The sequence below is a fragment of the Rhinolophus sinicus genome, chromosome 11 (genome assembly GCF_057876585.1).
Source record: "Rhinolophus sinicus isolate RSI-liver-muscle chromosome 11, RSI-T2T, whole genome shotgun sequence".
Lineage (NCBI taxonomy): Eukaryota > Metazoa > Chordata > Mammalia > Chiroptera > Rhinolophidae > Rhinolophus > Rhinolophus sinicus.
Window position 1 is genome coordinate 15,150,759 of NC_142511.1, and position 27,670 is coordinate 15,178,428.

At 36.5% G+C, this 27,670-nt stretch overlaps 1 protein-coding gene across 6 annotated transcripts in view; it reads right to left on the minus strand.

The window, feature by feature from the left end:
• Positions 1 to 691: 691 nt before the first annotated feature.
• The window catches only part of KCNK2 (potassium two pore domain channel subfamily K member 2), a 165,073-nt gene continuing 138,094 nt past the window's right edge, over positions 692 to 27,670 (minus strand). For 5 of the 6 annotated variants that reach the window (XM_019738111.3, XM_088801641.1, XM_019738112.3 and 2 more), the window contains one exon: positions 692 to 2,925. In XM_019738111.3, the coding sequence (XP_019593670.1) occupies positions 2,608 to 2,925 (318 nt within the window). In that variant the 3' untranslated portion in view covers positions 692 to 2,607. The remainder of the gene's footprint in view (positions 2,926 to 27,670) is intronic. The other variant, XM_088801640.1, reaches the window with a different exon arrangement.

A 27,670-nucleotide genomic window follows, 5' to 3' on the forward strand; every position in this document is an offset into this window, starting at 1 on the left:
CTATGTCAAAAATCATGATCAATGTTCTCTACAAGAAATAAACAAAATAAAACAGGAGAAAACAAAATTGACATAATATGCATGCTTTTGTAGATTTTCCCCAATCCTACGGATAATATTGGGGAACAGTTTTAAGATATTTATTGAGCATCAAGATACTTGGGAAAGAATCAATAAATTTATGTAAGATACCAACAAGTTATCTAGTCCAAATATTTGGGGTGTGAGGTCTAGAAGATTAGTTTGTAACTACCTTCTTTAGGCTTCAACACTAACAGGCTGTTTGTTTGTTTGTTTGTTTTCTTCTTACAAAACACACGTGCCTGTGTTCGGCATTGAGATTACTTCAGTGTGGAGACAAGGTCTAACAATGATAAAATAAGATACGGATACATCACAATGTAATAGAAACAATCTTGAACTTATATTCTATTTAAAATATATTTCAAAAATGAAATTTTAGGTTATTTACGTTTGATGAACAGCCACCAAAGGAGAACATTCTGCACACTTAACAGGAGAGAACATTCTTGTATTTAATAAGAATAGGTATCCTGCATCAAAACTATTTCTTGAATATCGTGAACAAAGGAGCCACAAAACACTCAGAGTGAAAAGTGACATCCTGAGGGTCTACTTAGTCAGAATCAGATCTAAATAGTCAGTAGCAAGCAGGAGACTCAGAAAATGCTGACTTTAATTACAAACTTTATTTGTCAATACAATTCACAGTTTATACATGGTGCAATCCACCATATGAACTTTCAGAACAGGTATTGAGGAAGTGGGTGTAGCTTTCTTTCTAAAAGAGCCTGACTTTCTAAAATTTCAGTGAGAATTTTTTAAGTTTATAAAAGTACCTTTAACAAGTTAACTGGATATTTACATTTTTAGCTTAAATTTAGATTTTGGAAAATAAGCATCTATTAAGATTTTTTTTTTTTTTTTAAGATCCTGGGTTTACTTTTAAGACCCTAACAACTGGAATGGCATCTATTCACATACCCCCACCACCACCACCACCCCAACAGTAAAAGAAATGTTTTGCAAGTATATTTAGGGAAATCATTTTCTTTCTGCATTTTAAAAAATTATATATACAATGTACAGCAGATATAAGTATGAAAATAAAAGAAAGAGTAGCAATCTATTAGGTGCCTTTACTGAATTTCTTCTGAATTTTGGAAACATCCAAAGAGTTACAGGCCATAAAATTAAACTAAAAAGGATTATAGCTTTTTCTAATTAAAAAACAAAAAAACTCTCAACATTTAAATTGTGCTATAACAGCTTTTTCTCTAATGTCAGAGATGAATTATGCCTGCAATCTGCATTTTTCCATGTGCAAAGTCACAGTGGTGCCAGTTTCAACTTCTACTCTCACACTCAGTCACAACTCTAGAGGTACATCCCCAGAAGGCTAGGCCTGTGCCAGCCCTGCCTGCTGGATTACCTCCCCTCACCTGGCAAAAGTCACCCAAGGAAAGAAAATCATTTAAGCTTTTCATACACCAAAAAGCAAATCGGTGCTGGCAGTATAGTGTTTATTAGCAAGTGCTCATAACACATTGTTTTGCTATCTTCTTTTCATCAGAATGTAATTCACACCAGTTGTCTTAAATCACCTCCAATAATATCCATCGAACAGTTTTCTTCTCAGGATATATATATATATATATATATATATATATATATATATATATATATAAATTTTTTTCTTCCACCTTTGAAAAATTTGTAGTCATTCATAAAGGATAAATTCTAAATACTGCCAGGAGAAGAAAATGGACTGACAGCAGCCAATTTTACCGGCCTGGTAATTATTACACTGGATATATGTACCATTGGTACCTGAGTCAAATAAATACTCAGAGGGGCCATCTCTGCACCTCATTTCTCTGCAGTGCCTTTAACGCTAGGGCGTCTGAGTGTTGCTTCAATGTCCGTCTAATTTGGCATCTGGTCCTTCTTCGGGCATCATCACGTCAGTCATTTTACACACTGTTTCCAGAAAGGTATGGTATTCAAATGGGAGTCGTGGGGTAGAGGACTGCAGGTGAGCCTATGGGTGGGGCGGGGAAGGACAAACCACATATTAGCTAGAGAGGTTCTGTTTCTTCATGAGATAAGGCACTGACAGGAAATTTCTTAGGTAAAAGGCTGCATATGAATTTCTTGCCATTTACAAAAAGAAATGTTGTCATCCATAAGTGGTCCATATCTAGGCTCAGTTAGGTAGACCCTGAAAAGTTAAGGACTGATCCCTTGAAGCAACATTATTACCAGAAACAATTCGAATTCATTCCGAAGCCGTATGGCACATTAGGAAAAAAAGGGAGAGAAACAGTCTGGGCACAAAAAGGCATCAGACCTTGCTTGTGTTGCTCCACTCAACAAAGAAAGTGGACTGTTCAACAAGCATCATCAAAAAGATAGTGCTGGCTCAGAATTCCAAATTCTCTTGATGGTAGATGGCCATGATGGGTGTATCTATTTGTCCCCCCTTTAGAGCTCATGCACAATTTAAAAAATGCTACCAGCAACAGTCCTAAAGAGCATACAGAAGTCCTCACCTATGGCTATGCCTAAGGCTCTGCAAAGAGAGGGCTATTTAATGTTCTCTATAACAGCAATTTCCTCGCCGGCACAGTGTGGCGTCAATCCATTCAAATAGATACTTTCAGTTTTCAGTAAGGGAGGCAAGACATCCCTCTCGCTCGCTAGGTGGTTCACGGACAGGGTCCTCCTACAAGGAGTCAGTTCCTGGTTGTGGTTCCCAGCCAGTTCTGCGGAGAGCTTCCGCTTAATGGAGGTGGCGCGCTGAAACTTGTCGTAAATCTCCACACTCAGCCGCCTCCTGGTTTCCTTGAACTCGGCCGTGACGTTGGCTGTCCACTCAGCAGCATGGGCTCTGAATTCTCCCACCTGCAGCATGCACGCAGCAAAAAAGACAAAGAGACAGCAACATGACAGTTAACATTTTGTGTGATAATTTTCTGATCGTTGTACTTGGGCAGAGGGGTTGAAAAGAGGAGCATAGCCTTTTGAAATACTGGTGGTCTGAGAATTGATGCCATAAGACAGAGCAAAATTCCCTTTTACATAGATAAGGCTCTAAACAGGAATGCATGAATGTAAACGCTATAAATCAAATTATATTGAAGGTATTAGATGTGCTTGTTTTTTGTACATGAATCCTGTCATTGAAACCTCTGATGCTGTTTAAAAAAGAAAATCTCTAACTTTTTAAAAGTTTGTGAGGTTTTTTTTTCACTTGCAATTTCAATAAGTATTTGGATATAGAAAAGGAAGTAGAAGCAGCAAAACAGAGAAAAAGCCTGGAAGGTGAACCTAGGGGACCTGGCTTCTTCTGATAGCACCAAAGCTGTTTGCATAGCATGTAAACTCAGGTTGAGAGACCAGAAACAGTGTGTGCAAGAACTTTATACCCAACCTGATATTGCTCATTTAGAAAACATCTACTTACTAACTAAGCAATACAATATCTTGTTTTTGCCTTCAGGGAACGCAAATGAGAACTGGCAAGTCCACGCTGAGGCCCATTTTGGAGAACGAGTAAGTCCCTGGAATCGTTTCTCAGCAAATGCCTGTGGGATGAGTGGAGTCACTCAACCTGAGCTGCCGTTTCCTCCGCTGTAGAACAAGCACCTTCACGGCACACACCTAACAGGGTGGCAGGGCGCAAGTACTTCACCACCTGTTAGAGCCTATGAAGTGATCATTGTGTACTTCTCTTCTGAAGGTTAAAGGAAAAAATCTGGCCAAGGCCTTAGCACGTGCATGTTTTCTCTGACCTCTTTAAAATTATGTTGGAAAGATTTTGTAGGGTATCCGATGGACACTGTCTTATTAGGGAGACCACTGCAGGGATGCTGTAAAGGCCTGATCACTGTGCTGCACAGTGAAGCTCAATAATAATGAATGTCAACTATTATATATATATATATATATATATATATGTATATATATATGTATATATATATATGTATATATATGTGTGTATATATATATATATATATATATATGTATATATGTATATATTCACAAGAAGTGGAGTACAGCATATGGAATAGAGACTGGAAATGTAACGGCTGTGTGCGATGCCAGAGGGGTAGTAGATTGGGGGAGGGGGTTATCACTTTGTGAGGGGTATGATAAATGTCTAACTATTAAGTGTTTTGTACACATGAAACTAATAAAAGAAAAAAACAGATAATTGGACAAGAAAATGTGGTCCATATCTACAATGGATTGTCATGTGGCCATAAAAAAGAATGAAATCTTACCATCTACAATAACATGAATGGACTTAAAGGGTATTATGGTAAGTGAAATAAGTTGGAGGAAGAGAAATACCATATGATCTCACTTATATGTGGAATAAGGAACAAAGTAAATGAACAAACAAAACAGAAACAGACTCCTAGATACAGAGAACAAACTGATGGTTGCCAGATGGGAAGGGGGCTGGGGGGCTGGGTGGAAAAGGGGAAGGAATTAGGAAGTACAAATTGGTAGTTACAAAATAGTAATGGGGATGTAAAGTACAGCATAGGGTATACAGCAATAATATTGGATTAACTATGTATGGTGCCAGGTGGATAATCAATTTATTGGGGTGATCACTTCATAAATTATATAAATGTCTAACCACTGTACTTCTGTACACCTGAAATTAATATAAGATAATGTTGAATATCAAGTATAATTGAAAACTAAAAAAACTAAAAAGAAGATATTGAATCTTCAATCCAATAAATAAATAAATAAATAAATAAAATTATGCCTGCACTCTTGTGACCTAACTAGAACAATGACTAATCCCCTGGGAAACTTTATGATCCTTTCCTTAACCAACTAGAATTTAATAATCTAGACCATCTCCTAGAATTACCTCCTATGGTACAATTCCCCCATGTCCCTCTATTGCTAGCACTTCTGCTTTCAGCTTGGGGAACCCCAGTGACCTCAATTTCTATGTGACATGGGCTCTTAATGGCAAGCAAATAACTACAGCTCTGGGGGTTTTGTTTATTTGTTTGTTTGTTTGGTGCTTTTTTTTTGATGGTGGGGGTTGCTTTTGAACCTCTATTGCTTTCTGTTTTAAACGTTGATATGGGAAATAGAACTGATCATTTTTGTTCTGGTCTGAAAGTCCCCCACCCCACACTCCACCGCCAAATTCATATGTTGAAATCCTAACCCCAAAGAGGATTAGGATGAGGTGTGGCCTCTGGGACATGATTGATTTGTGAGGGTAAAACCCTCATGAATGGAATTAGCGCTTTATAAGAGAGTTCCCGAGCCCCTCCCACCATGTGATGACAGAAGAAGAAGGCTTTGGATATCAACCAGGAAGGATCGTGCTCGTGTTATCTATGGTCCTGGAATTCTGACCTTCAGAATTGTGTGAACTAAATCTTTGCTGTTTATAAGCTACCTAGGCTGTAGTATTTTGTTACAGCAGCCCGGTCAAACTAAGTCAGCTTCTAAATATTTATATTGAAGATCTGACATATATATGTATATATATATATGTACATACATATATTCCAATATGATGTGTACAGATACTTGGATAGTCATAGGTGTGTGTGTGTGTGTGTCCACAGAAAACAAAATGAAAATTGTTCGAATATGCTTGGAAGGTTGCACATGGCAGATCAACTCTTCCTCATCCATTCATAATCACGTATACACACATACTTGGTGATCTACTATTTAAGAAGGGCTTTTTACCCCCTACTTGTATTGTCCTAACAAGAAATAACTGCTTGCTATCTGGTTCTGAAACAAGCCAAGCTGGAAAAATGAGAACTCTGTGGCACACATAATTGGCAAGATCAAGCATTCCTTAATCACTGAGGCAACTTAGAGGAAACTTACAGGAAAGAGGTGCTAAATTTACAGCAATGTAGCCTGAAGGTTCTCACTGCTCCTGCAAAGGACCCTGCCCCACTATACTTGGATATAGAAAAGATTACTGAATGTTTAATTCTGCTTTTGGGGGACTCTCTGTGGTGGGAAACCCTGAATCACTCCATACACACTGATAAATAACATGGCCCCCACTCCCAATAATTTGTATTATTTTTCTGTTTACCTCGCTGTCTTTCTGTTTAGATTGACTTTCTGAGTTCAGAGTCTATACTATATTCATTGGTGTATCTACAACATCTAGTATTTGGTACAGAGAAGGCCCTGAGTAGAAACTTGTTGAATTGCTTTGAATTAATAAATGAACCCTATAAAGTTTTGAAACAGTACTTCTAATATAAAAAGTTACGAGACTCAATTGTTTCAATACCAGTTTCAATTGAATCTTAATGACCTAAAATTGCAGCACTCTTAAAGATTATGCTCAAGTACAAAAAGAAAACCGGATTAATACAGTCTTAAACAAAATAGTTATTTTTGAACATGTTATTAAATTCTCCCAATTTACACTACAAGCAGATAATCCTGAATAATGTGAAATTTGCAGTTTATAATAAAACAGTAATTATTAATGAAAAATAAAAAACTCCAGCTGAACTTTTATAAAACTTCCATGACTGTATAAAAAAGGAATTAACCTGTTCTAGTTAAGAATTTAGAAGTTTCTAAATGTAAAAAGAACACATACTTATATACTTTTTTCTATGAGTAGTTTCTCCTAGTAGTAAGGTTAATATAATAAAGGAAACAGGAAAGAACCTACATTTTTGTGTAAATAAGTGTCTGTGACAAGTATAAAAATCAGCTACTATATTCAGTTTCCTCCCATATACAAGTAGTTAACCAAAAATAATCACTTGCCTAGAGGACATTCATCTGTGTTAGCCATGAAATCATGGCTCAAGTTTTGGGGCACTCTTAGAAACGATGGACTTAAAATTAGGTCTATTCCATTTGTTTTATTTTGGTTACCAGTTTTTTACTTCCATCAGCAGAAAGACTACTAACCTTCAAAGGATCTGCCTCCCTTTTCCTTTGGTAATGGTCTCCTATTTTTTATCTTAAAAATGTCTTAACACCAGGAGTAATAGATTTTCCTTATTCAAAATTCAAGTGTCAATATATTTACTTGCTAATTTTCTATCTCCTCTAACTAGAATGTAAGTTCTATGTGTATCCTCAGCACCTGGAATATACCTGGTATGCAGCAGACTTCTAATAAAATACCCGTTTAATGAATAAACATATTACTGAAAAAACGCATGTTCTCTGTAATCTCACACCTCAATAACAATTAGCAACAGTGTAGCACACAGGCTGCCAATTGTTTTTCTTCTCTGTATACTAACTTTACTTTCTCCCTCCTCCATTTTGATTATCGTTAATATTTTTGCAAAAATGGTCTTATATTAAAAATATTGTTTTGCTAATGGCTTTTCCCTCCATAACCAATTTTAGTCATTTTTCCCTGTTAGTACACATTATTCTGTTTTACGGTTTATGTCGGCTGCCTAGCATTTCACAGGATGATGCTACCTACCATTGATAAGCAACCATATCAATATTTTTAGATTTTGAGAACATTGAAATTTCCATCCAATCATTGTTTTCAGACTCTGGGTTTGCAGTGGCCCCAATAGTTCCTCTTTGTGGACACTTAGGTAATCTCTGTGTTTTCACAACAACAACAACAACAAAATCTGATTTCTATGCACCTGCATAGAAAATTCTTTAAATATTTTAATAATTGCAATTTGAAGTTTAAGTGGTCACGATAACTTGGACAAAGAATAAAAACATTCCGTAGACTTGAATTTTCTAGAGAAGCAAGTTTCCCAAAGTCACCAGGATCTCTCAGGTTGCACGAATGACACTCACAAAGTTTTCTGTAGAGCCAAGTGCTTCTACAAATTAGTGATTCCTGCAAATTAGGAAAAGGCTAAATGCAAGGAAAGCTCAGACTTGTCTGGGTACATTAATATCTTATTTTTAATTGCACTCAATCTTGGCAGAGGCTGGGATTCTTATCCACTTTTGAGGACATGTTTTTTTTCCAATTTCTCTAGCATTCCCAAGGGTGGGAAGGTAATCTCTGGAGGTCATAAAGGCTGCAGCTGAAAAAGTCAAAAAATGGGGCGAGAAGGGTAATTGGGCTGAATAGATGGGATGACAGCCTCCAGCCCCAGCTCTATCAGTCACATTCTGGGTAAGCAATTCACTCACCCATGGGTAAGCAATTTTTTGAAATTCAGATTCCTTGCCTATAAAATCAGGAAAATAATAATCTATTTCACAGGAGAAACAAGTGATGTATGTGTATGTTCTTAAAATGTAAAGGACGACACAATTACTAATTAAGATGAGCAAGCTGGTGATGATAATATGGCTTGCCATGGGTACTTTAAGAGCTTAAAGGGGAGTACCAGATACAGAATAAGTGATATATGGGGTGGGGGGTGGGAGATGAAGGTAAGGGGGATCGAATATATGGTGATGGAAGGAGAACTGACTCTGGGTGATGAACACACAATGGGATTTATAGATGATGTAATACAGAATTGTACACCTGAAATCTATGTAATTTTACTAACAATTGTCACCCCAATAAATTTAATAAAATAAAACTAAAAAAAAAAAAAAAAAAAAAAGAAGAAGAAGTGATATAGAATTTTAAAATGGGACATCTATCCCTGGAATATAATTCCAGGATTCTAGTTACCCCTGGAATATAATTCTAGGAATATAATTCCACAGGTTCTAAGACTCCTGTGGTAGCATGGCCTGGGGTTTCTTTGCGTGTCTCACCAGAAACGCAACAGAGTGCTAACCCCTAAGTCATGCAGATCTTTAAGTTATGAGGTGTTTTGAGCATGTTGAAGGCATATATAAAAATACAGCCGAGCAACCATCCAGGCCAGATACATTGGGTGATGCATTTCATCAAAGGAAGGCCATGGCAAGAGAATGTTTATGTTTACCTTATACTTGGTGTTGCAATTAGAATATTGTAAAATAGAACAATGGATTCAATTTATAACTCAATAAACATTTACTCATAATAAAAAGGACTCTTATTCTTAACACAGGTCTATGTCACAGATTGTGCAAAATTTTGTATATATATATAGTGCCTACCACGTGCTGGGTATTGCTGTTTAAAAAATGTTAACTTATTTAATTGTTATAACAACTCCGTGGGAAGAATTTTATTATGTCCCTCATTTCATGGGAGCAAAAACTGATGCTAGAGAAAAACTTCAGACACACAATGCGTTATGTGGTGGAGCCAGGATTCAAACTTGGATGCCTCTCATCTGTATTATTTCAGCAGCCTCCTAGCTAGTCTTTCTGACTTAAGTCCATCTCCCATAAATGCATTCTCCACACAGCAGCCAGCAGGCTCCTCAATAAGCACTAATTGATCGAGTACTTATCCTTACATAAAACCATTCAATCGATTCCCATTTCACTTAGGATAAAGTCCAAACTCTAAAGTGGCTCATATGTTCTAGGATCTACCTACTGTTTCAGCCTCAATTCTAACAACCATCCCTCTCAAAATCTCCTCTTGGAGGCCATTCTGCACATTTATTTCCTCAAACGTGCCAATCTTTCTTCTGCCTTCACTCATTCATTACTTATTCTCAGAACACTGTTTCTCATTCCTTCTCTAGTATATTTCCTACTCATCCTAAACTAGTCACCCTCGAGGAGCCATTCCCTGAGCCCCTACACACATCAGGATCATTGGCTATTTGTAGCTACAGTAGTCGGTACTTCCCCGGCACAATTTATTACAACTATTAGTTTAATTACTTTGCCAGCTTCGTGGCAGTAGAGAGAATAATATGTCTACCATATCCTAGTCAGTATTTCTAGAATCTAGAAAAGTGTACATAATGGTAATTCAAGAATGAATGAGTGAATGAATGAATAAATGAACAGCAGACAAATCACTCATGTTTTGGTTACACGCTCCAGTAAAATGAGTCCACTTCCTAACAAACTCTGATGGGATATTCTGTTCTTCTCAGGAGAGTGATGCAGCCGGATTGCTTCATAGTAAAGGTTTGAGGTATTAATATGTTTCCCCAAACTTTTTGGTCTTTGCAGAGCCTCTTCACCATTCGAAGGAGTCTATGTTGCTACTTACGTCTTGTCCTCAAAGTGAAGAAGGTCACACCCATTGTACAGACCTTTTCAACCTAATTTCCTTTTCTTTTCCCTCTCCTTACCCGTCTCCTAAACTTTTTCATCACTCTCACCACTTTGCATGACTAGGCTCTTCTGAACCTGGGCTTCACCATCCTTATAGAATACAACCTTTAAAGTTAAAGACGGATTAACACTTTTATCTAGAAGAAGCAGTAACATCTTTGCGAGTAACTCTGAGCACTTATTAAGCATATAATAGCTTTTCAAGGTAGCAAAGTCTCATGATTACAGAGGCCCAATATTTGCCTGCCCAATTGTGGTTCCACACCCCATAGTCGTCAGGGCCTCAAGGTGTCTCAAATAATACCAAGAAGGCCCTTAAATGGTAGCAACATCATTTCCAAACAAGTACTTCCCATATTCTTGTTCTTTTAGCGCAACTTTCCTAAATCACTAAGGTTGATAGGAGAGCTAAAGAAAGACTTTAAGTTCACTATTCTAGAAACTTGCCATTTATGAACCTTACAGGAAGCTCGTTTGTACCCATAAAAAGTATTTATCACTCCACTGACTCCAATCAACCAACTACATGGCAGATTTCTCGAGGGTAAAGCTCACTGCCCTATTTCTTATCAAGTTCACCCTTCCTTCCCACCCACTCCACATTTCAGCAACTTGAACAGTGATTTGAGTAGAGTAATTGAATACAATGAGTTTAGTCTTCCCAACTAGATGGTAAGCTTATGGACAGAGACTGTGCATCCTATTTTTTCTCCTCATAAAAATCCTCAACATGGTAATCTGAATAAACTAGATTCCTGCATACTTTCTGACTGACTAGTAACCATTGACCGACATGGCCGTCTTCCTATACAAACACTCTCAGGGCCTCTCCTATGAAGGCGATATTTGCATAAGTTCTATATCACTGTGTGCTGGTACAGCCTGAAGAGAAAGCATTTATAAACCAATTGTACTAATCACTAAAATGTTCATATCCTTTGATAAAGCCAATAATACATAGACATGTATTCTGGGCAAGGATTTCCACCAAAGGAAAAAGTAAGTAATCTCTGAATCTTATTTTAATAGCCTAATATTGAGATTAACAAAGGTCATTTAAGAAATCTGTGTTTATGAGAAGTCAATCAGCTATAGAAACTATCTTCTACTATTATGATTGTGATAAGTAAAGTGATAAAAAAATAAAATTATTTCTTTATTCTGATTATAACTCTATGAAATAATGAATGCACATAGGCTAGGATATTAAAAGTATATAAAAATGGAAACTGTGGATTCTAACAATCACTTACTGAATAGCTATTATGTACTAGGTCCTGGGCTTATTGTTTTCTTGAGTTACAGACATTTTTGAGTATTTTTTTTCCTTTCAAATCTCCTCTTACTGATGATATAATATTACCTGTAGCATACTCAGCCTTGAATCAACCTTGTGAGGGCAGAATTTTCTATGGAATGCAATTTATTTGCTCAACACACATACCAGTTGTAGACTACCATTGCCATTGAGTGTCTTTCTTATCCAGATATCAAAGCAAAAAAAAAAAAATCTTGAAGGAGTCTTTAATGTTTAATGTTACCTAGACAATTAAAAAAAATTTGAGAACCAACAAAATGAAAAGACAATTAGAGGAATGGGAGAAAATATTTTCAAATCATATATCTGATAAGGGGTTACTATCCAAAATATATAAAGAACTCATACAACTCAATAGAAAAAAACAACTTATTAAAAAACAGGCAGAGAATCTGAATAGGCATTTTTCCAGTGAAGATGGCCAACAGATGGCTAACAGGTACATGAAAATGTGCTCAACATGACTAATCATCAGAGAAATGCAAATCAAAACCACAGGGAGATATGTCACACCTGTTAGAATGGTTATTATCAAAATGACAAGTGTTGGCGAGGATGTGGAGAAAAGGGAACCCTTGTGCACTGTTGGTAGAAATGTAAATTGATGCAGGCTTTATGGAAAACAGTATAGAGGTCCCTCAAAAAAATTAAAAATAGAACTACTATATGATACAGCAATTCTACTTCTCAGTATTTATCTGAAGAAAACAAAAACACTAGCTCAAAAAGATATATGCAGTCCCATGGTTCACTGCAGCTTTATTAGCCAAGACATGGAAACAACGTAAGTGTTCACAGGCGGATAAATGGATAAAGTAAATATATACAATGGAATATTATTCAACTATAAAAAAAGAATGAAATCTTGTCATTGGCAACAACATGGATGAAAATTGAGGGCATTATGTTAAGTAAATCAAAAGGAGAAAGACAAATGCCAAATGATCTCACTTATATGTGAAATCTTAAAAAAAAAGAAAAAAAGCCAACAAGCTTACAGACACAGAGAACAAACTGATGGTTTCCGTAAGTGGAAGCTGAGGAGTGGGTAAAATGGGAGAAGGGAGTCAAAAGGCACCAAATTCCAGTTATAAAACAACAAGGCATGGGGATGTAATGTATGTATAGCATGGCAACTATAGTTCATAATAGTGTATTGTATATTTGAAAGTTGCTAAGCATAACTCTAATTTACTCAAATATAATTCATTATACTTTACACCCAGACCTTAAAAGTTCTCATCACACACCAAAAAAAATCTGTAACTGTATGTGGTGACGTATATGGTGATGGATATCAACTAGACTTATTGTGGTGATCACTTTGCAATATACACAAATATCAAATCATTCTGTAACTAATGTAATATTGTATGTCAATTATACTTCAATTTTAAAATGTTTTAAATAAACTCTTAAAAAATGATTGAGAACGTCTGAGTCAATATTTCTGAATCATAACTCTAATTTACTCAAATATAATTCATTATACTTTACACCCAGGTGTGATGAAGGATAATTCCCTGTCCTGATTTTCATACTTGTTAATGATTTCATTTCTGAGAGTCTCCTAGTCTCTACCGCAGGTCAATCTTCATTGGCGTCGTCATTTCTTAGTAACAGAAAGTGTAATGTCATCTAAAGAGAATTTTCAGTGTTCTTAGTTGGAAAAAAGAAAATTGAATTGCAGGTCTTTTAAATGCTTGGTCTTTATCAATTGCATTTCTAAGATTATTTTCCTCCAAACAATTCAGCAAAATGCCAGCTACATGTTTTGCCAAGAGAGTAAAGCAGATTTGTAAGGAGCAGTACTTCTTTATACCTGCTTTTTCCCTCTCATCTGTTTCTGAGTCAGGCTTCTGTAACAGGAAGGCATAATCTTGCCCTGACTTTTGATACGAGAGTGAATTCCAAGGTGCGTGTTATCTACAAGTGTCTGCTCCAAATGGCCAAATTCACTGTCTCCCTACCAGCTGGGGTTACCTTAAATAACACTGTTAAATATTAGTTAATACAGTGGTACCTCAGTTTTCGAACAGTCTTCCAGAATGGATTATGTTCAAAAATCGAGGTACCACTGAATACAAGAGGCTCTATGATTTTTCAAATCATGCTGTCTCATGAGTCTTGTTTTCTATAAAATTCATCACTCACCAAGATGTTGACCATTATTTCATTTGAAATCTGCTGCCTAGTTTATCCAGATGAACCTGTGAAATCTATCAAATTTAGAATAATTCTAACTTAAATTTTGGGTTTTGATCATTAATAGATGAGTAAGAAGCAAAATTTGCTACTATTCTAAATTGTCCATTTCCAAAGATGAATATCGCAGCAACATTTTTTCCTCCAGTTATTTGCAGGCAGCTGCTTCACAGTGGAAATTTATAGTGTGATTTGGATATTTGGCAATAGCGACTCTTCCAGTTCTCCGTGACAAGACAGCAACTCAAATCTCTCTCAAAGTACCTTTCACCACTCATTTCCCTTGAATCACTTCTTTCCCATTCCCACTTCATGTTCAAAGCCATTTGAAGTCCTATAATCTTTGCTAGTCATTTTCCCCCTATAATCTCACCCTGCCTTATTTATACTTTCTATTCTAATCGGCTTTAATTTTCTTCTCATGTAATCCTCAATTAACTATGAATAATAATCACTTGTTATGGGTAAGCCGGACCTGTTCACAGAGTCATAACTGGATAAGGAATTCCATCTGAAACTCTATGGTTTTGGTAAGATTTTTCCAACTACCAACAATCAAGTCAAGTAATCCCCCTTATCTGCAGTTGCGATTTCGTGGTTTCAGTTACACAGTCAACCATGGTCCGAAAATACTAAATAGAAAATTCCAGAAAGAAACAATTCATAAGTATTAAATTGGGCTCTGTTCGCAGTAGCATGATGAAATCTCAAGCCATACCTCCCAAGATATGAAAAGTCCCTTAGTTCTCCACGTATCCACTCTGTGAATGCTCCCTGCTCGTTAGTCACTTAGTAGCCATCTTGGTTATCAGGTCGACCATCCTGGTATTGCATTGCTTGTGTTCAAGTCACCCTTCTTACTTAATAATGGCCCCAAAGTGCAAGAGTAGCTTAAACTTTATCATAGGTGTGTATGCATAGGGAGAAAAATCATAATAGTGAGAGTTCGGTACTATCCATGGTTTCAGGAATCCAGTGGGGGTCTTGGAACATATTCCCTTGGATAAGAGGGGCTACTGGACTGGATAATACTTGGAAGAGCTTCAACTCTTTTAAAAATATTCTATTTATTTGCAGATCTAATCATTGTGTTTGCTGCGGGCAGAATAACATGGATCGAGAGCCTTTTCCCTAAAAGACATCTTTAAAAGAATCTGAAGAAAGCGGAGCATTTAGGAATTAATGGCCACTAAGTAATTTTGTTTATCAGGAATAAAACTAAAGAGGATTTTCTCATCTTTAACCAATGCTTGGTCCCTTTTGACTGTGGGATTTTAATTTACTTCTCCCAGTGTTCAGATGCTTATATACCTTAATGACTTGAGGAAAGTTATAATACGTGTTACAAGCAGGTAATGAGTTAAAAACATTCCTCTGGTGAAATCTGTAAAAATAATTTGAAGCCTACTTTGCATTCCAATTTTAGAAGTTGCCCAGACTATAATTAATTGTCATTAATTCATTTTCTTAAGTATTGACATTTCATTGCACTGTTGAACTGCACTGTTAAAAAGAACAATTCAAATTATTCTTTTTACCGATCAGGTTAAAAAAAAAAACACTAAAAGAATTACTAAGTGCCACATTCTCTTGACAGAACAGTACAGTACATGATGTTTTTCTTTGGTTTTCAGGAAAGTATATGTAATATTCATAAGGTCTCCTTAATCTAAACTGTTGTTTTAAATTAGCAGTTTCTCCGCTTCTTAATATTATGCATATTAATATAATTGTATAAAGATTTTGCTTATATGGGGACTCTAAAGAACAAAATGGATGAGTAAACAAAGCAGAAACAAACTCAGAGATAGAGACCATTTTGATGGTTGCCAGATGGGAGGGGGGTTGGGGTGGTGGGTGAACAAGGGGAAGGGATTAAGAAGTACAAATTGGTTGCTACAAGGCAGTCATGGGGATGTAAAGTAAAGAATAGGGAATATAGTCAATGATATTGTAATAATTATGTATATTGCCAGGTGGGTACAAGACTAGTCGGAGGGTCACTTCTTAAATTATATAAATGCACCACTATGCTGTACACCTGAAATTAATATAAAATAATATTGAATGTAAACTGTAATTGAAAAATTGAAAAGAGGGGAAAGGTGAAGGGGAATAAGAGGTTCAAATTTCCAGGTATAAAACAAGTTAAATCATGGGGATGTAATGTACAGCATAGGGAATATAGTCAATAATATTGTGATAGCATAGTATGGTGTCAGATGGTTATCACTTATCATGGTGATCACTTCTTTAGGTCTATAAATCTTGCATAACTGGTGTACACCAGAAACTAATATAATATTGTATGTTACCTGTGTTTTAATAAAAATAAAAAAAAGATGAAGTACAATAGTTTTAATAAAAACAATGTCAAGAAAAACAATAATACTTATATTAATACCATGATTTTAAATAATTTCTAAAAATTTGAAAGTATTATATATCATGTTAATTACTGTAATGATAAGGTGGGGCTGCAAAATCAAACATTCACTTGTAGAGTTAACTCAACTTCTTAATTTTAGTCATTGTGACACATTGTCATTGTGTCAATGAACATCCTTGAAATTCTCCCCACGGGCCTGCTATCGGGGTTACCTTAACAATCTATTTTATGGAGATCATTCAACTTATACAACAGCCTATTGTATTGTAAAGATGGGGATATTAAAATTCATAAACAAAATAAAATAAGTTATGTACTTTTTATGAAATTCCACACACTCTTATGTGATTGAATTATAGAAACTAGATATTTGTCCGCACAATGTGGAAATTTTATGATTGGGATGGTGGGGGGGTAATCATCTGATTGTTGTGTAAGTACTTAAAGGTATATAACTGTAAGAAAAATACCAAGTGAAAAGCAATAACTGACTGAAGGGGTGGGGTGACACCTTAAAAGCATTCTCCACAAAATATATTCGTTATATATTTAATCAACTCCAAACATTTAGTGATGTTCCAAAACTTATTCAGGAAACCTAGATTTAATAATAGTTTACCTATAACTAAAGGCCACTTTATGTTCACTATAGGAATACAAAACTTGTCCACCAAAAAATGGTGTTGTTTCCTTTCCTCTTGCACTTTCCTTCCTAAACACGTCAGCCCCAAAGCAGAACTAGGGAGACGTCAGTGTGTGGGGTTGGGGAGGGACCACAGTACCAGAGCTAGGCCAGCCTACGAGGAGTCCCACACAAGGGGTGGCAGTCCAGTGTGGGGTGTCAAAGCCTGAGAGCGGTGAGGAGGGCAACCCACACAAGGGAAGCCCAGCAGATAACACTGGAGACCGAGCATGATGGGGAGGGCACCCCTGCAGAGTAGGGGTGATGACGGCAGTGTTAATTCAAGCCTGGCTACATACCCGGACATTGATCAAACAATATAATGGGAATAACAGAAATCAAGTATTTCACTGTAAGAGAAAGGAATTAAAAATACATAAAACTAGAAGGAACTCTTATGCTGCATTGGGATTACAGCTATCAGTATGAACTCATAGTTTTCAAGGGATATAGATAGGTATGAAGTACATATAGATGGAAATATGTATATACATGAATATAAAGTATATTCCTTAGTTCTGTCTCCTCGGAGTACCTGGGAGCCTTGACAGCTCCATTAGCAACGAGCACCTAAATCTTTGTTTTTAAATATCACTATCCACAAATAGAAACCACGGCTCCTTGCAGAAATGAATGACTGCGGGACTAGGACAGAGAAATTTTAAGTTGAGGCTGGAACCTCTTACTGTGCTAGAAAGTAAAGAATTGCCCCCCAAATTATGGGATATGCCAAAAGACAGCTTGACCGGTTCTCCCAGTGGCCAAGACTCGGACAACTTGAAGATCAAAGTAAATGATGATTATAACAGGTTATAAGCCATAATTTACAGCAGAAATCCATAAGTCTGTGCTGCTGTAAATAAATAAATAACAAACTGAGAGTTTAACAATGAAAAAGACAACCATAAAAATCTCAAAGTACCTATGCAAAAAAATATGTATGAATTTCACAGGGAAAAGAGTAACTAGTGGATAAAGTTAACTGCTTTTTCTTTAAACTATTTACCCTAAATCTATCAAAATATTTAAATCACACATATCAATGCTTAAAAAAATCCAGTTCGGTAAGTAAACTAAAGGTGATTGCTTTTAAATTTAAAGCCATTAAATCCAGTTTGCATTCATGAAATGTAAGCACATTGGAAATTCTATTCCAAGCAGCGCCACTTATGTATTCTTTTTTTCTATGAAAGTCAAAAGAAAAAGTGATTTAGGCTTCTAGGGCTAAAGCAGTCTCTGATCAGGTGCGTTACCAGAATCAGTGTCACTGTAAGTTACAGAAGAGCAGCTGGAGAGTTTAAGACAGTGAAGAGGAAGATGAGACGTGGGTAATAAATTAGTGATAAAAGAATAAGTCTGCATTTTCTTGTTCTTTGTTGCTGTCATTTTTGGAGGTTAATGTATTTATTTAGCTCTGAATACATGTTCTACCCATTTAAAAATACTTGATATGGTTTAAACAGATCCAAGAAAATTACATTTCCAACTTCTTTGTCAAAGGGGAAATTGCTTCCAGAAGTTTCTCTTCCAGAGTAAACTCTCCCAGGTAGAATTGCATGGGTGTGGGTGGTCGCGATTTCCAGTAATCCTCTGAAATAATTGATGATCCACGTGTAGCTATTCACTTTGACACATTAGATGAAATGCAGGAAGGTGCCACAGCAATATAAAGCAAAGATATTCTCCAAGAACAGCTTCAGATAGGGGAAAGCATAAGTACCGGGAATTCACACATTTACTTCACTGCCCAGGCAATTGGACATGTACTCTTCTCCTTTCTAACTCTTTAAGGTGATATCAGTTAAGGACAATAAAATCTCTGGGAGGAAAAACACAATCTGAAGCATTCGCACAGAAGCAGCAGCTTTGTTTAAAAAGGGGTTGCTGCCAGCGTTTCTTAGTCCATATTCTACCAAGTAGGCTAGGATCTGTTTTCTGATCTTAGTCTATAGCTGTGCTGTTCCTTTTGGTGGCCACTCTCATTCTGGCTACTGGAGACTTCAAACGTGGCCAGTCTGATTTGCAATGAGCTGATATTATAAGTTACATACCAGATATTGAAGCTGTATTACAAAAAAAGAACGTAAAATATCTCACTCATAAATTGTATATTTTTCAAAATTACAGTAATTTGGATATGATGAGCTAAATAAAATATATTATTAAAATTAATTTCATCTGTTTCTCTCACTTTTTTTACGGAGGCCATCAGAAACGTGAAAATTACCTGTGTGGCTTGCATTTGGGTTTGGCATTATATTTCTGTTGGACAGCCTGGTGCACAGAATACCCTTTCATTGCCATTTTTAAACTGCACCACAAAGAATCATGCTTTCAATCTTTTCTGAATGTGTGAAAACAAGAAAAACGTTCAGGAATCAAAAAGTAAAAGTGGTTATGCATTTTTTGAAAATAGTGCAAAACCAGAAAAGTTCCCCCATTCGATTTCAACAAGGAAAAGTAGCAGAGAGGGTCTAATAATACAAAACAGTCACTGCACATGAAGCAAGCTCACGGCTGCCTTTCCCTAACCCAGTAAAGCATTCCAGAGTAGTGCTACAGAAACGCTCTTCATTGGGTGGAATTTGATCTTTCTTACAAGCATGCCACTGTATTTCAGTTCACTTGGCCAAACTATAATGAAACAGGAAGAAAAGACCAAAAATAAAAGAAGGGGCTTGTTTGTTTGTTGCTTTCAGTTTTACAATCCCACACATGAGTGAAATCATAGAACTGTACACTTGAAACCTATAGAATTTTACTAACCAATGTCACCCCAATAAATTTAATAAAAATTATTTTTAAAAAGAAGGAGCAATGGGAATATTGAGACTGTGACAGCAAGGCAGGCTAGCTTCTCTCCCTGGAAGAGGGTAGGGGCTTACCCTGGGTGTCATACCTATGGGATCAGAAATGCTGTGAACATGTCTCCCTAGCTATGTCCACCGGTGGCTTATGGACTTAGAATTTAGGGAAAAACAATGCTTCTGCACATAAGGATCAAACATAGGAAGTGTCTATTGTGAGAGGAAGATCAAATAACTACATTTTAATGTCCCTTCAACAAATGCTTCTGAACAGTATCTGGAAAAGAACTATGATGGGCACACACAGCTCCACCCCTTGCCTGCGGCCATCGCAGCTGCCCAGAGCACCTATTCACATTACATAAATAGGAAAGAACTCCACCAAGAGAGACAAGGAAATGGAACCTCTTCTCCTTTCACAGCTAATCTCAGGCAGGCTGACTTTCATACGTAGCACTTATAATATCACTTGACGCTTTAGAGAACATGATTTGACCTATTTTTTTCTGTATCCATTGAACAGACAGCTGTGTTATAACAGGTTCCTATTATACCTTGGGCTGGTTATTTTATGAAGCCTGTATTATGTCGAGTACTAAAGGGGCAAGGACTATTCAGGAAGGAGAGAAACAGCAGGGGAGAAGCAATGACAAATCCAAATGCCTCTCTGGGTATCTTGTCAGTCTTACTTATTATTTTTGATTTGATATTGACTGCAAACCCAGCTGCCTTGCCGCTCACATTAAAGCAGTGCTCAGAGAAGGAGAGAGTGACAGGGAACTTTTGCTAGGGTCTGATTTTAACATCGTCTGGGCTCACGAGCTCTCAAAGGCTTTACCTGTTCCCAAGTTCCCTTTTCACTCGCCTCTTTATCTTCTTTCCCTACTGATGTAAAAGTTGGTTGCTTGTACATTTTGAATAGTGGAAGATGGAAAATTCCAGGGAAAGAGAAAAAAGAACCAATTAACCAATTCATTCTTCTCCAGTTTAAAAATCTCTTCAAACTGCTAGACAGTGCAATAGGGGACAGAGCACTCATATGATTGCTTTGTGGGACAAAAGACCCAGCTACCTGAGAGCTTTAGTAAATACGAGAACATCATGGTACTCATAGATGCCAAATGTGGACAAATGGAACGTGTTTGTAATAGTAAACACGTTAAAAAGGCAATTACATAGACACATATACATCTAAAGTTGTTTCTGGTTCAGCTGACAGTGTTAAATTAGGGATGCATGCAATGACCCACAAATAGCTATTAGGGGAAATGGGTTAAACATGCAGTATTTATCAAATATGCGTATTAAATTTTAGAACTTTGACATTTCCCAAGAACTTTTGAAACAATACTTTTGAGTCATGTGCTTTCTTATAAAACTTATAGAACCTATACTTTTAATCAGGAGAAATTTTTGGTTAGTCTGCTAAGGTCAGGGTTCTAGAGGCAACTTTAAATTATATTTCTAACACTCCCTCTGTTTATTTAAGGAAGTACTGTTTTATGAGATCCAGCTCTAGTATATTGCTATATAACAATAACTATTTCTAATAATTCCATAGCTTATAATGCTTATAAAATCGGGGGAACTTTTTTGTAAGGTTGAATCTGCTTATTTAAAATAAGAAGAGTGCTCTAACTTGGTCATTTTTCATCAGTTCTGCTTTAAAAAACCAATAATAATAGCATCGTATACCCACTGCATGAAAAGAACTGCTTGAAGTATGTGGCTTTCCCACTGGTCAAATGTAGGATAAGAACACCTCTGTCTTTCCTGGATATAAAACATTTTCATTTTTGATAGGCTTTAAGAAACATAACATCTCAAAGCCAGGAACACTTTTATTCCAGCCAAGCAGAAGCATCACACAACATGGATGGACCTTGAAGGTATTATCCTAAAGGAAATAGTCAGATCAAGAAAGACAAATACTGTATGATCTCACTTATGTGTGTAATCTTAAGAGAAAAAAAAAAAAGCTCATAGATACAGAGAACAGACTGATGGTTGCCAGAGGCAGGGGGTGAGGGGGTCGCAAAATAGGTGGATGAAGGCAGTGAAAAGGTACAAACTTGCAGTTATAAAATAAGTAAGTCCTGGGGTGTAATGTACAGCATGGTGACTATAGTTAATAATACCATATCGCATATTTCAAAGTTTCTAAGAGAGTCGATCTTAAAAATTCAAAAAAAAAAAAAATTGTAGCTACAGAACTATGTATGGTGACAGATGTTAACTAGACTTATTATAGTAATCATTTCACAATATACACAAATATCAAATCGTTATGTTATACGTTTGAAACTAATATTTAAAAATATTAAAACCTATTAAAAAATTAAAGATGTTAAAAAAAAAAAAGATGAAGATATGAGGAAGTAAGCGAGGTAGCTCTCCAGGAAAAGAGCAACCCTGATGGAGGGAATAGTCAGTGGGAAGGCACTGGGTCAGAAGGGAGCCTCGTGTGGGAAGGAAAACCAAGGAGAAGGCAGGCTGGGGAGGAGTGAGCAAAAGAATAACAAGAGAAGAGGTTAAGGCAGTTGGGGATAGAACATACTGAATCCTTTACGCTATTCTAAAGACTTTAACTTTTACTCTGAGAACAACAGGGAGATGTAAGGAAGCTGCTAAACAGAGACGTATTATAGGACTTGTTTCAAAGGATTATTCTGGCACCTTGAAGGAGAACCGACTTTACACAGAGCAAAGAGGAAAGCAGGAGCCCAGTTAGGATGCTTTTGAGTAAGCCAGGTGGGAGCTAATGGTGGCACAGGAAGGGATGATGGGTAGGTGAGTAGTGGTTGGATTCTGGATACATTTCCAGATTAACGCGATAAGACCGGAGATTGTTTCAGATCAAGGCTATACGGGATTAAATGTAAAATAGGAAAGAGAGAGAGAGGTCAGGGATGTCTCTTGTTTATGCAGTTTTCCCCAGTTCACCCAGTTAGATTTAGTAATCCCAGTTTTGCATACCATGGCACAAAAAGTATCTTCTTTGTAGCATTTCCTTGGTAACTACCCTGCAGTTATCATTAATACATGCTTATATACCCTGCTTGCCTATAAATTGTTCCTCAAGGGCAAATGCAGTGACTGTTTTTATACATCTATTCCCAATACCTAGTAAAATGCCGGACACACCATGGCAATCAAAACATGTTTGACGGGCAAACAAATCAATGGTGGAATGAAGCCACCTGTGCTATATATGCATCTTTTGTGGGTGGCATTATAGCCTCCAGCTTGTGTATCAGAAACATTACTCAGTGAAATCCTTATTTCTCCTGTGCTCAGACTATACCTACTGCCTTTTGGTCAGTTCATATTTATGGCAAAGTGTGCTCGTGGCAATCCATGTAAAGCCACATGATAGGATGCAATTTTCATCCTTCCCTGCTTATATATGTATGTCCTTCCTTGCAGCTTTTACTGCTCGTTCAGAAATGCATATTGAACATAAAATAGTAGTCCTTAAACCTAACTTATATTTAGGCTAAATCTGTCCAACGAGCTCTTCAAGTGTGTGGAAATGACACAAATAGAAGTAAAAATGAATACATATGTATGTACAGATATATATATATATATATATATATATATATATATATATATACACACACACATATATATGTTCATATACTTATGTATAAAGATGGTATGTACATATATACAAACACTAGATGGCACAAAAATAACCTCACTAGAAGAAATAGCTTATCACTAATAGGCACCAAGAAACGGAAGGGGCCATCAACACATTGCAAACCTTGGCATTTGTGAGAAATTCCATGAAACTATCATCATATTTATATACATAGTTTCCAATTTTGGAAATAAATTCCTTTGTACAGTAAGATTTCCCAATATAATTGATTTTTCTACCTAGCTGTAGGGCGGCATTTCATACAAACATCTTGCTCAAACGATAACAAAGTGCTTGTTGATACAGAGAGGTTATAAAAATAGTAAAACCAGAGTGGTTATGAATAACTGCGTAGCAAGGACAAAGAGCTATAAGACGTGAGAAGATTTTTGCTTTGTTTTGTTTTGTTTTACTCCTAAAGTTGGACAAAACAGACATATCCGGGGTCAGAAGCAGCCTCATATTCTGGAACTACAGTTTATCCTTGTGGTCAAACCCCTTTCATCATAAAGGTGACTACTTTGATGAGCACGTTTGGTTGTTTGTCTGTTTGTTTAATTACAGATACAAAAGTCAAGTATCCATCCAGTGTTCTTAGGAACAACCTTACCTGAGGGAGCAATCCATATTGAGTAGCTTCAGACTAAAACACTCAGTATTATGCTTAATAATTTAAATGGCTATCTCTATTTTGGGAAGAGTATATTTGCATATACAGAGGGTGCCCCAAAAAAATGTATACACATTTTAAGGAAGGAAAAAACTGCATTATAATTGTAATACTCAATATATACCTATAACAAAAGATGAATACAAGTCATGTGCATACATTTTTTTGCCACCCCTAGTATTGTGTATACACACACACACACACACACACACACACACACACACAGAGAATATATACTGGGTCTGACAATTAAGTTGCAAACCTGTTGCAACAATGTTGCTAATCTTTTTTTTTTTTTTGACATTAGAGGGATTATTCATTATGAATTTGTACCAACTGGACAAATAGTTAACCAAGTTTACTATTTGGAAGTGCTGAAAAGGCTGCGTGAAAATTTAGACGACCTGAACTTTTTGCCAACAATTCATGGCTCTTGCATCATGACAATGCATCAGCTCACAGGACACTGTCTGTGAGGGAAGTTTTAGCCAGGAAACAAATAACTGTATTGGAACAGCCTCCCTATTCACCTGATCTGGCTCCCAATGACTTCTTTCTTTACCTGAAGATACAGGAAATATTGAAAGGAAGACATTTTGATGACATTCAGGACATCAAGGGTAATATGATGACAGCTCTGATGGCCATTCCAGAAAAGGAGTTCCAAAATGGCTTTGAAGGGTGAACTAGGCACAGGGGTCAATGTATGGCTTCCCAAGGGGAGTACTTTGAAGGTGATTGTAGTGATATTCAGCAATGAAGTATGTAGCACTTGTTCTAGGATGAGTTCATGAACTTAATTATCCGACCTCGTATATTGTATTATTATTGTGACAACTTGGTCTTCTGCTGGTTTGGTCCCTGCACTCAAGAGAGGGAATACCCAGCAGAAGGAACTCGTTTCGAGTGATAAGCTGACCTTGGCAATATGCCACCAAGCCAAGGGTTGAAAAGCGAGATGGCCAGAGGGGACCTTTTAAGAAGATGACCAATGGACTCTAGGAGCAATACTGTCTGATTACCCAGCAAAAAGTTTTCCTTTTCTGCTCTGTAATTCCCTTAAATTATCCTCAAGCCTTCCATAAAGTTCTATTAGCCTCACATTAGCTGTGTTATGGGGAGTAAACTAGGGAATCTATATTCATGATCAGAGTGAAGTGGCCCCAGAGAGAGCTTCCGCCTCAGGAGAATCAGTTATGACATGGCCAAGTGAGGAGGGAAATTCAAGCCAGTCTAGAGTGACAAGTGTAACAGTGATAGATTTCTGGAACATGCAAGTACAACAAATTGCCCTGTCTTTGAGTTAAGATGAGATCATCAGACTATACATAATCAAAATAGAATGTTGGAAAGTTTTTAGCCCAGTAATGACTAAAACAAAAAAATACCAGAAATGTCTAGCCAAATGTGATTTTTGCCTAATATATAGGTCATAATCTAATGCATAGATTACAACATGAAAATTATAATATTTGTAGAAACTGGTTTGTAAATATAGTTCCTTAGAATATTAGGTTGAACCATAGAAGTTATGATTCTTGAGGCCAAAAATAGCTGAATATCAACAATTTCATATGGTTCAACCTCATAAATTTCAAAATAATATATATGGATATCCTGCTCTTTTATATCTGTGATTACTTTGGTATTGCGCATTGGTTTTATGAAACTTAACATCAGAAGGTTCTTTCTTCTGGAACACTTACATATAAAACAGATTCAATATCAGTGGACCCAATCCTGAATGAGTATGTAATCCTGCATGAGAGCCGAGACTGCCTTTTTACAGGAACAGAGATATCTGATCTCCATACAATTTAAAGCCCATCTAGTTTCCTTAAAAATCAGGTCACTCTATTTTACTTCAACTCTTATCTTGATGCTTCTATTTAAATAAAACCACTAGCAGATCTTAAATAAGAGAAGTGCAGATAATATATTATCTCAAAAATATAAATGCATATACTATATCTAAGTCCATCAGAGATTTGGAAACTGGTACTAAATTCACTAAATATGAGCATGACACAAAGTTTAAATCTCTAAAATGACTATTACAATCATATTATTATTGTTGTTGTTGTTATTATTATTATCATTATTTCAACTTTTTCCTTGAATTAGCACAACAATGGTTATGGTGTTTTTTGGGTAAGTGAGTATAGGACAGGTTATAATCTAAAACCAACAGCCCCTCAATCTTAACGGTTTAAAGCAAAAGTTAATTTCTCACTTGTGCTAAATGCCCACGAAATGTCAGGGACCCAGGCTGACACAGCACCAGGGTCTCCTATGGTCACTGTGCCAGAGGCCAGTAAGCTCTTGAGGGGCTCCCAGGCACAATTCAGTCTTCTTCTCATTCTCTCACATCAGCTCTGCCCACAACTCCTTGGCCAGAGCTATTCATGTGGCTCACGGACCACCAGGAAAAGAGGAAGTGCAATGCTTCCAAGGGTCTAGAAGGGGAGAACTGGAAATGTTTCATGAGTAGTGCTGCTGGCTAACACTTTTCCCAGAAGAAGAACAGGGGTTCTTCTTTGTTCAGTAAACAGGAGATTTGATCTACCTCTGTGTGTCTCTGTGTGCAAGTGTGTACACGCGTGCACATACACACATAGAATTGATTGGAAGCCATTCTTTTGGTTTAAATCAAGTTTGCAGCAAGAAGAACTAAATTCCTCAACCCACTGAACACTGAGCAAATCACCGTACTTTGTTGTAAAAGATGATTGAATAATCCCTGATTAAATTTCAGCGTTTCCCTCCTACTCTCAGCTTCAACCAACCACAAACTACTATTCTTTGAGACAGGGTCAGCTATGAGGAGGAACTCACCACAAATTCATTTTATTGATCCACCTTGGAAAACACATTTGCTTGTGTTCTTAGCAAACAGAGGTTTTATTCTCTTGTACAATGTGATTGATTTTTAGCTCTGAATATAGGCAAGGACAATGCTTTGGTTTTACGAAGAAAGTCCAAAAACTAATTTGAAAGCAAAGTTCGCGGTGGCCATTTTTCCTAACACAAATTCTCAGAATAGATGACAGTCTCCAAACAGTCAAAAGAGATAGATAGTATTCTATCTTGATGCATTAAATCCCTATAATGTGCTCTCTAGCTAAAGAAAATGAAATTACTTATAAAGTGCTTTGAGGCAAAAACTATTAACTTACTTTCCTATTAGGAACAAATGAATAGAAAAAATTACTTTGAATTTCCATTACCACATGACATTCTGCAAAACACTTGAAGCAGAATATACAATTTATAAATAGTGAGGGTTCAACCTAAAATCTGAAAAAGAAATAAAAGGGGGGGGGGAATATTCCTGCATGTGTTTATTTTTTAAAGTAACAATTGAGATATTCTCTCTTGGTTCAATAAAAGGAAAATACAAATTGATTCTACCTCAGTCCACACATCACGACACCAGAAAAATCTGTCTCTAATTCAAGAACATAATTAAGATACCAGTAATATGAGGAGATTTAAGAAACATTTAATGCAGAAACTAGTTTTCAAGTCCATAGAATATATTTAAAATTCCTGTAGCCACTTTTTTCCTAGGCTATCCTGGACTCTCGTGTTTGTGATTAAATTCTATCAATAACATACCTTTACTGTTTTTGCATTTACCTTTTTGTTTGTGTTTACTTATTATTTCAACTAGATGAGCTGTTCAGACATGTAAGCCCTCACAGCATTTTATGCTCTACATAGAACAATATATGATGATGTAGATATGATAGTATCAGAATTTTACAGGATTATTTA